At 52.0% G+C, this 11,342-nt stretch overlaps 2 protein-coding genes across 2 annotated transcripts; both read right to left on the reverse strand.

Annotated features, from left to right (window-relative positions):
* Positions 1 to 3,197: 3,197 nt before the first annotated feature.
* CC84DRAFT_1160973 (RNA-binding domain-containing protein) lies at positions 3,198 to 5,520 on the reverse strand. The gene has a single exon (XM_018177626.1). It carries the CDS (start codon positions 5,482 to 5,484, stop codon positions 3,226 to 3,228), a length of 2,259 nt encoding a protein of 752 aa, XP_018040317.1. The 5' UTR covers positions 5,485 to 5,520; the 3' UTR covers positions 3,198 to 3,225.
* A 4,212-nt stretch (positions 5,521 to 9,732) lies between these two features.
* On the reverse strand, positions 9,733 to 11,261 carry CC84DRAFT_1160975 (uncharacterized protein). The gene is made up of 4 exons (XM_018177627.1): positions 10,756 to 11,261; positions 10,627 to 10,678; positions 10,321 to 10,504; positions 9,733 to 10,227 (listed from the first exon to the last, which is right to left on the reverse strand). Exons 1-4 carry the CDS (start codon positions 10,880 to 10,882, stop codon positions 10,084 to 10,086), a joined length of 507 nt encoding a protein of 168 aa, XP_018040318.1. The 5' UTR covers positions 10,883 to 11,261; the 3' UTR covers positions 9,733 to 10,083.
* Between the last annotated feature and the right edge of the window lie 81 nt (positions 11,262 to 11,342).

The following is an 11,342-nucleotide window of genomic DNA, read 5'->3' on the forward strand; positions in this document are numbered from 1 at the left end:
AAATTGGGGATTGCACTCCCGTGGACATCCACCGTTCCTATATAAATCCGGCAGTCTGCAGTACGACCAAAGGTAGAAGCGCTAGCCGTACAACTTGGCTCCTACACCTACACTTCTTGGTCGCAGAATCGCTGATAACCAGGCATTAAGTGCCTTGTCGGGGAGCACATAGCATGGATGTGACGCTACGGGCCGAGAAACCCATGCCGTTGCCGATTCTTCTTGTACCTGCCCAGCCGAGTATGGATGCATATGGCTGCATGCCATATCCAATCTGAAATCAGCTGTGTAGCCATTAAGACAAAATGCAACCAGATTTAAAATAGAATCTGCCATAAATCTGCTGGGATGTCTCCTCACTTTGCTAAGATCTGCAGTATATACTTCCAGAGATGACCGCATTGCTAGGGAAATCGAAGCTGTCTACGATCTCTGAACCTGGTAAGTCTGGAAAACCAATGTCACACAACGCGGGAGTATCCATAGCGCACGAGTACATGAGCTCAAGCCGCATACTGTCACAAAGGCTTAGATCTACTCCCCAACGTGCTTCCTGACCAAAATCAACGTTTTCCAGACTTCCTAATTTATCAGTTTGACACGGTTTCTGATTAATACTCTGTTCCGCCTGTCTCAATGCTCAATCAAGAGGCTCAATGGGTGGGTCCTTCGACCAGGGTGTGAGAACGACTGTGGAATGAGGTCAAGTCGATGGCAAGGAAAGTAATCAAGCAAATGCATGATCCAGGGTTGAGTACTAACGAGAGAATGAGAAGTGGAACACAACACCAAGTTGTTGTCGTGAAACTTGAAAGCGACGTGCAGCCGTCAAAACCTCTTTCTCTGTTCTCTTGATACATTTCTAGGGATCGCATGCGACGACGTGAACATTAACAGCCTCTTAGGTCGAGTGCTCCCCAAGACGCAATGCAAGTGCATCTATGAACTGATGCCAGGCATGGTCAGAACCACACTAATAAAAAGACATTTGAGATGCAGAATGATTCAAGCTTGTGTGGGTCATGGGTATAGTCCACCAATCGACAAAATATTCGTCCACGGAGACGGTTTCTGCATGGAACAATATGGCTTGGTGCCCGTCAGTAGCCTGCTGCACACCTGACGGTAGCATTGCACGAGCATGACAGGGTCCACCGGTGCCAATCAATCTCCATGAACCGAGGTTGGCCTTGCTCCTCATCAAGCAGAGCTGTCACTTTTTAGGGATCATTATGCATGATGAGAATCATGTTCAGCCTTAGATACCTAACACTGAAAATCAAAAATTGAGTCTCAAGTGGCCAAGTCGCCAGACTGAGCTCGGAGTGGCCGGGTGCGTTCATTTGAGATAGCATGGGAGGGCCTCTACACCGGAAACCCTCGGTCTAAATTCCATCTTCGATGTCGTTGAGGAAGCGATAACTGATTGTGCCAAGGTTTGACCCCGTGGGCCCAATGACCTGTCACTTGTGCTGCTGTCGTGTGACGAGTGCTTGTATAGCACCAGCAACCTGAAAGAACCTTGGTGTATCGTGCTTTGAATCCTGTGTAAATGATCTGTCCATTCGCAGGAGTGCTTTACAAGTTGGCGGCACGACTCCCCATTGGTAGCATATCAAGTCTTGGTCACAAAAAACTCATGTAGATGTCAAGTCGACGCAAAAGAAAATTTGGGGTTATCCCACTTGCGAGCCTGTTTACCAGGCCAAAGAATCGAGTGAGCATTGCAGGCTGGTGAAAATCGACAAAAAACTCAATGTTGTTCTCATGGAGGCCATTTCCCATGGCCTACTTCGCGAGGAGTTACCGACCTTTAAAAGATAATTGGTGGGTTTAGAAGCTTATTGCCTTCTTGTAAACCCACCTAACGTGATAATTTGGAGACCATATGATATTGAGGCGACGAGAGTTTATACACATTCCACATTCGTACATACATTGACATTGCACTGTGTCCATACTGACCACCAGGTACGAAAGTACTAATGCACCACTGACTCATCTGGCAACTGGTGTCGCCGCATTCACCTTATATCGGATCCCGCGTTGAGCCGCATGCTCTCTTGTTACAATCTGCTGTGCATCACGATGTACTGGATGTCCTTGAACTGAACTTTTTTCGTTCGCTACCCCAAGATTGCAGTCTAGTTCAATAATCATTGTTAGCCGCTCGAAAGACGTTTTCAGTGTTCACAACATGTAGTGCAATCGCTTCCAGCGGTCTGGTACAGCTGAACCTGGAAAACTTCACATAGTCTGCTTTAACTCGAGAATTCTTCCGCGGATACGGCCATCTAGCCGGTCGTGCAGTGCGTGTTCATGCATGCACGTCGCCGCCACCGTCTTCATCTATAGTAGGACAGTCTGTCGCGACATCTGGGATTCCGGGAGCGATGGGGCCTGGGTACCTAGTACTGTAACGTCGTCAGGGGTTCTATCATCCTGGCAGGCAACCAAAGCTGAGTTTTCATTTCGTCAACAACCATACAATGACTCGCCAACCAGTAGGACGCGCACTCCTCGAGCGCAACTGCGTGTGCCAATCGATCGCTGTGGCAATTGTATCTCACATATATCGAACCTTGCACGCCACTTTTAGTACAAACAGCTGTTCTTCCTCCCTTTCCAGACTTCCACATACTGGATGGAAGTCCCGCCAGCACCCTGTGTGCATACACACCTCCAACATCGCAAATGGGGCAACGGGATCTCATCCGATCGTCTTGAGTCTCACCGGAGTCGAGAATGCCAATGCTTCATGTTACGAACCGTTTCTGAGTCGTGCTGCATGCAGCTGAGGCGCCGCAGCGTATAGCATAGCAGCACGACAGCAAGCACGAGCAACGTACCATTGGCCCAGGGCACGCTCAACGCTGCATCCTGCACCGTGCAGCGGGTACAGGTCCGCAGGGGCCGCGAGTGCACGAGAATTAAGAACTCTCATCGTCAACGTGGTCACAGCATGGGAGGACCTTTCCCAATACAATCGGCCTGCACATGTGGCATCAGCAGCTTGCAGCGCCAAGTCCTTCAGCAACAGGTCAGGCTGCGCCAGTTGACGCCCCTCTGCACCGGAAGGGCATGATCCGCGACCTGAGCCCGGGACGTGGGGAAGCTGGTCAAACGAATCTTTAGGTCACTGCACCGATACACATGAATCGCCATGCACAAGCGAAAACCAACAGTACACAACATAACACCCAGTGACATTTTCAACTACCAACGTCACGCCTTGCCCTGCTTCCGCGTTCTCCGGGCCATACGCTTCTTCTGTATGATCTGTGCACGCAGTTTCTGCTTGGTCTCGTCCTTGCTCTTCGCAGCATCGTCTTCCGCAGCCGCGACGCCCGATCCCTGGTCCTTCCCTGTCCCCTTCTTACCACTCGCGGCACCACCCGCACCCGACTCACGTTTCCGCTTCTTACCGCCTTTCCGATCGCGGCCCGAGTCAGCCTCCTCCTCGCCGTCCTTGTCGGCCGGTTGGTTGGCCTTGGTCTCCCTGTCCGAGCGCCTCGCGACGACGTTCGCGTTCTCGATGGCGAACTCGACGATCAAGCGCTTCCTCTTATCTTGCTGATCCTCCTTCACTGCCTTCTTGCTCTTCGGCTGTGTTTCTTGAGTCTTGTAGTCGACAGCGTGGCCGTTGAGCCAGCGTAGTCCCATGAGCGCACTGCGGTGCGTGTAGTACTCGATGAAACCGTAACCACGGCTGCGGCCGGCACCACTTTCCTCCGTGATCTTGCTTCCGGCGGGTGTCTCGAAGACGACCTTGGCCTGCTTGACGATACCCTTGCCCATACGCTTTCTTGCCTTTTCAGCCCAAAGCATGGCGTCGCCACCACGTGCAAGCTCTTCTACGGAGAGACGCTGTCGCTTGCCGTGTTTGACGTCGGCGGCGAAGCCGACCACAGCCTGACGCGCGAGAGCCTTGAGGTCTTTGGACGTGACGGTGCGGGGGATGTTGCGGACCGCGAGACGAGTGAGGGACAGATGGAGTGCCGGGTTCTTCTCAATTTGCCTTTTACGTTGATCGGCGCTATCCTGACGCATCTTCACCTCCGAAGGAGACAACTTCTGGTACAAGGGCGATTTGGCATCGAGTGTACCCTCCGAGAGGAGGTACAAACGGCGCTTGTCCTTGTCGCGGTTGAAGCGTGAAGCTTGTCCTTCTGCAGTGAGTCGTACAGCTTCGTTCTTTTCAACAGCCCGCGTGAGCTGGAGGACTCGGCCGTCCATGGTATAAAGGCCTGATGGGTCGGCGTCTTCGTTCTCGAGGACAGAGTGTGCAATGGTAATCTGTGTGCCGTCTCGGCGATCGGTGGTGACCCGTTGCAGTTTTGTAGATGGGACGCCCTTCAAGCAGTTGATCATGTCTTCCTCCTTGTAGAAACGAACGAAACCGGTGCCCTTCGGCCTGTCGGTTTCGTGGTCCATGACAACACGAGCGTATGCGATCGGACCGAATTGCTTGAAGTGCTCGAAGAGGCTATCGTCGTCCGCTGTGAAAGGGAGGTTACGGATGAAGACGGTGTAGTCGGGGGCTCGAGGTTTGGGGTCTTCGAGGGCTATCCCGCCTTCCTCGTCGCCGTCGGAGACGTCTTCGTAGTCGGTATTGCTGTCGTCCTCGTCCATGTCATCACTCGCTGCTTCGTTGTCGTCGTCGTCCTCGTCTTCTTTGTCTTCTTCCGAATCCTCAGCTGAAGAAGCGTCATCTTCACCATCCCCCTTAGCACCATCTTTCTGTCGGACCTCTTCATCATCCAGCTGCTTCTGCAGATCTTGCCAAGCCTCTTTGTCCACCGCCCAGTCAACGGCGATCTGCCTGCCATCGACCTCTTTGCCATTCAGGTCCTCCATCGCCTTCTCTGCGTTCTTCTTGCCTCGCAACGCCACGAAACCGAATCCTCGCAGCTCGCCGTTCGGCTTTTTTGGAAGTTTCGTGAAGTGCACCTTTCCGTAGCTCAAGAACAGCTTCTGCAACTGCTCCGGCGTCTTGACACTCCAGGGCAAGTTACGCACGATGAGCTTGGGCGCCTGGTTCTCCTTGATCGCCTGCTCGCGCTCTGCCTTCGCTCTTGCGCCCGCAGAGACGGCGGGGGCAGCGGTATCAGCATCGCGGTGACGCGCCTCGGCAAGCTCGACCCTAATCTTCTTGCCTTGTAGCTCGGCTCCGTCGAATTCCTCTTTCGCGCGCTGCGCATCCTCGGCGTCGGCGAATGTAACGAAACCATAGCCCTTGGAAGCCTTTGTTTCCTTATCAAGCACGACCAGAGCGTATTTGATAGGGTAGTTCTCGGAGAAGAATTCGGTGAGGTCTTCGGTCGTGACAGAATGCGCGATTGATCGAATGAAAAGCTGCCTCTTCGACTGCGTTGCTTTGGAGGGGCTTGCCGTGGCATGCGAGGGTTCTTCGGCGTCGGCGACGGCCGTGGTGGCTGAGGCGCCGTCTTCGGAAATTCGCTGGCGTTTCCTGCGAGGAGCCATTTCGTAACGTCAGTGCAAAGGTAAGTCTTCGCTGTGTTTACACTGCTCAACTTTTTGCGGATGCTCCGAAAATTTCCCAAGCTCGGCGCTTCGTTTCACCGCGATTGGGACGCTAGTATTTGAGCTAGTCTTGTCTAGGCTAGCGTTTCCAGAGCACAGAACGGTTGAAAGGTCGGCTGCGTCTACGATAGACTTTGGCGCGTATAACAACACTCGATCACATGTGGAATCACTTGATTCAATTTTAGAGATATCCTACCTCTAAGCAAGCCGCATGTTGCCTCGTCAATGCCCGAAACCGAACGATGACCGTTTTTTTTTATCGGGTATTATAGTAATAAGGAAGGCCCAATGTAATAGAAATAGATTTATGGAAAAGAATATACGACTCTGGCAGTGAGTTCCAGATCGTTTCACGTGGAGCAATAGGCTTCCCATGAAAAGATGTCGATGCAGAATCGCCAGCCTAGTATTGCTCTTCAAAGTAGCCAACCCTCTGACAAACATTTTCTCCTGCCCGGTCTTCTCCCAGAAGACCCATATCGCATTTTCGATTACTGAGCATCGGTACCCCGAGTCTTCGCTTCGCTCGTGAAGGTACGGCGCAGTTGCGCGCAAAAACAAGGGCAAAAAGCTCGCCATATTCAGCTGAACTCTGCTTCCTATCGGCATTCCCAGAATTGAGGGGGTTTAAAATGGGCCGGTAACACTTTTTCTGTCCAATATGTTTCCTTGCGCGATGTTCTAGATCAGCAATGCGGTGTGGGGGTGCTGAGAGACGGATGTGCGTTCTTGCCTCTGGTGTTATCCGCCCATCAATGGTCGCCCTCCATTCGAAGTCAAACGCAGCCCATCGGACAAGCTCAATGTAATCGTTTGTTGCTTGAACATCGAGAGACCCCAGGTCCATGATTCGGCTCGCAGTGGAAGCGAACCCTGCTGAGGAGCTGGGGCATATCACAGGAGGTCGATCAAGAGGATTTTATACCACAGCCCTTGGCACAGCGTCAAGCCGGATACCTGAGCGATAAAGTTTCTTATATACCTTATGGCTGGTAATCTGTCGTCTGGATATATGAGATTACACTGTGTGTAACCTTGAAGAATTCTACTCGACAGAAGATGTGGATGAACGAACCAATTTGCTGACGCTAGGCCCTGATAAAGCTTCCTGAACTCTCGCTTGCAGTTATCTATATACCTTAGGCAACCCGCTAATTCTCTAACTTTGGGTCCTTCTGAAAAATATGCTCCTAAATAGTGATTAGCCGGAAGATATGGGGAACCCTCATATGCTGAAGCAGTGCCGCACTCCCACGAGATCTCGCCCAGAGTATATTATGCTTTCCAAATGTTCATGTGCCACTCTTTCATGGTTTTCCAGGTAAAATCCCGATTCATAGCTCGTAGATTATTGATACATCCCTTCCTATAGGTGAATTCACTATGGTACACTTATTTTAACCTTTTAGGACCCTACCTTCACAACTTAGCTCAATACTACGCTAACGTTCAGGAGACGAGAGATATCAATGAACAAATGGAAGAGTGGTCTCCGCCTGTATAGTTCCCCAAAAAGGATTGTGGAATATCCGAACACCTCCACGTAAGAATTATGATACCTCACGGAGTGTACAGCTCTCATCATGCTGGAAGCACCATCAGGGGCATTTGACAAGTGATGAAAAACAGTTAGTAAGCTTACAAATGCTACCACGATATGTGTCACCTATTTTGTTCTACTCTTCAACTTAGTCTTCAGTTGAGCTCTGATATATGCACGACGGGTCAATCTATAGTAAAGATACCCTAAACGATGCACTATAATAATGTCGTCTTGGAACGTCGGAGGCAATTCTTCAAGACTGAAAACATCTCGAAGAATGCATTCTGTCACCTTTTCCAAAGTTAGTATAGGTTCGAGTTGCCATCGGTGACTCAAGCATATGTATGATGGTCTCTTCGCATGCTGCGATGATTCTCCGGACTTGATCACACGAATTTTTTATCTTGAAATCTCGCTCTCTAATTCTTCTTGTGTTTGACTCGTATACTTCCCATAATCGGGTGGGGTATCTGATGGTGCTTCGGACCTCGCATTTCTGATGGCTCTTGATACAATTAGCAAGCCAGCTGTTGGCACGGTCAAACGTGGCCTTGGAGCCGGTGAATATGCTCCTCATGGATGCAGCTGATAGGCCAGCTGTTCGACGATACATCCAACGCGTTTTCGCATCTCGTAAGCTGAGGCTGATAGCAGAATCTTCAAGCGAGGCCTCCAGTGTGATCTGTACCTGTCCCCCCTGGTATCCTGTACATGTATGAGCTGGGAAGACTCGAGCAGCTGCGCAGGGTTCCAAGAGGCTGTTCCTAAAGAAGCAAGTATAGATCGCATCCATTTGCTAAGGACTGAGCCTATTGACCAAAAGATTGGAACGGAATTTCGTCGGTGCCAGACGCGCTTGTGGTCCTCGTCCCGTAACTGCTACTCCAGAAGCAAATCCGTCACGGCTTGTATTCCTAAATTTTATATACTGTCGTCCAATCTTCAGTGTCCATAGAAATTTGTCACAGAGGTCACACGGCCTGAAGTCTCGCTCGGGATAGTTTTGTTAGTGTAGCGCTCACTGAAAATTGAACAAGGGCGTCGGAATTCGGCATCGGGGCCAGTTTGAGTCTTGCGCTCCATAATTTGTTGAATGCGATCTTCGTACGCCGGTGACGTGGAAGCCATCGTGTTGAGTATCTTATCTGTAGTATCGGTAATCTTCAGCAACGCAGCTACTCCAAACTGCACGGGATAATGCAGTATGGTAAGTCCATTGCAAAGCTATCCACGGATGACGATCAGGTGTCGAGGCCACGCCCTGGACGCCTGTATCGATACGGCAGCTCAATCTAGGCTCCAGTATATCACTAGAGCAGCGCCACCGCAATCACTTTAAAGAGTCTCCCGCGCGCATCGGTAACCAACCACAAGGGTGAATCTTCAGACAATTTGGTTGTTGTGGCCTCCGGTTCGTTACTGGGCCGCATCCAACGCTACGGTAGTCATTCGCCGGGCGCTCCTACTCATCGTTTCTTTTAGGGAGACGTTCGCGCGCTACTCACCACACAACATCAGCGTCGGCACCAAGGTGCGAAAGCTAATTGAGGCAGTATCCTCATGCTTCATCCTGCAACTAAAATTTCACCCCTGGACGTGTACCGCGCATGCTCACCTAAAGTCGACCCGTTGCCAGGCCATTACTGTCGACTGTCTTGCAAGTTGCGTCGACGCAAGCGCGCAGTTGACCATCACGGGGCATGTTCCCTTCACGGGGGGCACTACGCGATCGAACTTGATTCACCACTCCTTCCATAATAACGACCCCTCACCACCTACCCGTTGGAACACCCTATCCCCTGCAAGCTCTCATTCCACGCTATCTTCTCCTCTCGCCTCTTCTTTCTCCACGCCCGGTACCGCTTCCACATCGCCTTCGTTTTCGCCTTTCTCACTCCCCACTTCCCCAATACAGGTTTTTCTATCACAGTGACTTCTGCTTGTGGACGCGCTTCTTGGGCAGGTGGCGCAGCATCCGATGGGATCCGGGATACTATGGGTATGTCTGTGTTGACTCTCAATGACGGCCGGCTTAGTGCAGCAGGAGCTGAGGGGTGAGGCCTATAGACGAGGGGGTTATCGGGAGAGTGGAGGGCTGGATCGAAGATCTCGTTATCGTCAGTAGAGTCTGCGGATATGGTCAAACGTAACATTAATTCCTGGCAGGTGCAGACTTAGGACGGTCTGATACTATGGCGCGATCTGGCATGCAGGTGATCATGTAGGAGTGTAGCAAGACATGGTCATCATCCGGTTCGCGTCTGTTTGGCGGCTTGTTCGCGTTGATGTATGCTAGCTGTCACAGCATACGCCAGGCCTCGTCAGTAACCAAACATCGACACCGCTGGCTGTATTTCCACTAAGGCGGCAAGTAGCTAATACCGCTTCAGACGTGCGGTGATGTGCTAATTATCAGTATAGGAGATTTGCTTCAGTGTTAGCGTTCAGGATCTCCGTTGTGCCTGTACATTAGTGAAGTGGTGTTGGCGCGCTGCGAGGACGTTGAAAGCATCGTGACATGACTCGCCGAAGTTAACGGGGCATGCCTCCCACATCGGGACAGGGCCGAAGGGCTCCACAGCGGGGCAGAATCACCAGCAACGCATCTTTTCTCAACGTCACGACAACTCAGAAGAACGTTATGGAGCAATAATCATCCTCTATTGTAGAGGCCGCTGTCCAGCGACAAGAGGGAACGCTCAGTAAAGTGATACATAATGGATGCCACCACCTCACCCGGCTAGCAACCCATAGAAATCTCGCAAGAGCTCACCGACCGCCGAACCGCACGACGATACGCACCGCTCACCATGCCAGGCTCGCAGTACACAAGGCCATGCTGTCCGTGATAGAGCGAGCTTCGCCCTTCCCTTTCGGAATCCACCTGCGCTCGAAAACATATCTGTGTCCGCGATCTAACGATGGTCGGAGTAAGGCATGTGTTCGAGGCCGTGTAAGAAGTCGTGTTGGGGAAGTTGGGGGCGAGTAATTCATTACTCGTCACCACCCTTCTTCTTCTTCTTGGAAGGTGGGGGTGCGCCTTCCTTCTTCTGGTGCACGATGAAGCGCGTGTAACACTCTTCGGGATCCCACTCGAAACCCGCAAGGTAGGGAGCATCGCCGATCTCATCGTCGGCCTGGTATTGGATGTCAGTATTATAATCAAGAGTAGGCAGCAGCGATAGACAATAGACGGCGATGCTGAAGTAACCGACAAGTTCAAGACATACCTTCTTCCTGAACTGCTTGTAGATGGCGTCCAGCGCATCCTTGATGGTGACGCCCTTGAGGTTCCGTGCAGTGACCTCGAGCCCAAGAGGGAAGTGCAGGTCGATCTTGCGAACGAGGGGAGTGGTGAGAGGTTTCTTGAGAACCTCACTGTCTTCCACGGTTGTGGGAGACTTGTTGATCTTCCTGGGGTCTTGTCAGCCTGGGCCCGTCGATCGAAGGAGTTCCGAGGGGAGCCGGCAGCAATGAACGGATCAGTTGACAGCGGACACTGTCTCACAAACAGGGCAAATCTAGAATCAACTCACCAGTTCAGCTTCTGGGTCTCAGGGGCAATCTCGATCTTCTTTCCTTCCTTCTCTGCTCGGATGTCAGCCCCGCAACCCCCCGCCTACGCTCCGTCGAGGGCAATTGGCGGTGCGGGCAGATTTACTCACCGAGATCGGCCATGTTGAAGACATCGGCGCGCAGAGAGCTCTGTCTCCGCTTTGCGGGAGCCTTGTCCTTGCCCTCGTCGACGAGAGAGTCGACCTTCTGGAGGGTGTCTGCGGTGTCAGCTGCCATTGTGAGGGGCACAGCAAACAAGGCCGGTGGGAGGTTGGATAGAAAGATGGAGCTCAGGGACTGGGCTCAAAGTATGGTGCTTGAGAGAGAATGGTCGGTCAGGCACAGGTGAGAGTGAGATGAAGAAGAGAAGGAGCAAAGGGCGCAGGCGATGAGGGGTTATTCAAGCTGGCGTCCAGGACAGGAGACAGTCACTTGATCACGGCACCATGGTCCAATCGCGACCCACCCAGCCTGAGTGAGCTGCACGCACGGACGGGGATCGCTGGAGAATGCGGGGTAAGCTCCGCCAGTTCCCTTTGACGGCACCGGCAACAATGCCCCGTCGCGCGCCAGCAGAAGCTCAGAAACACATGATGAGGCTCTCCAGTAGACTTTGTTTGCCCTGCAGAGCTGCTGCAATGTCGCACGCTATATTGAGGCTCGGAGCGTGGTGAGCGCTGGGTCGAACGACCTCACG

Source organism: Paraphaeosphaeria sporulosa, assembly GCF_001642045.1.
Source record: "Paraphaeosphaeria sporulosa strain AP3s5-JAC2a unplaced genomic scaffold CC84scaffold_2, whole genome shotgun sequence".
NCBI classification, from domain to species: Eukaryota; Fungi; Ascomycota; class Dothideomycetes; order Pleosporales; family Didymosphaeriaceae; genus Paraphaeosphaeria; species Paraphaeosphaeria sporulosa.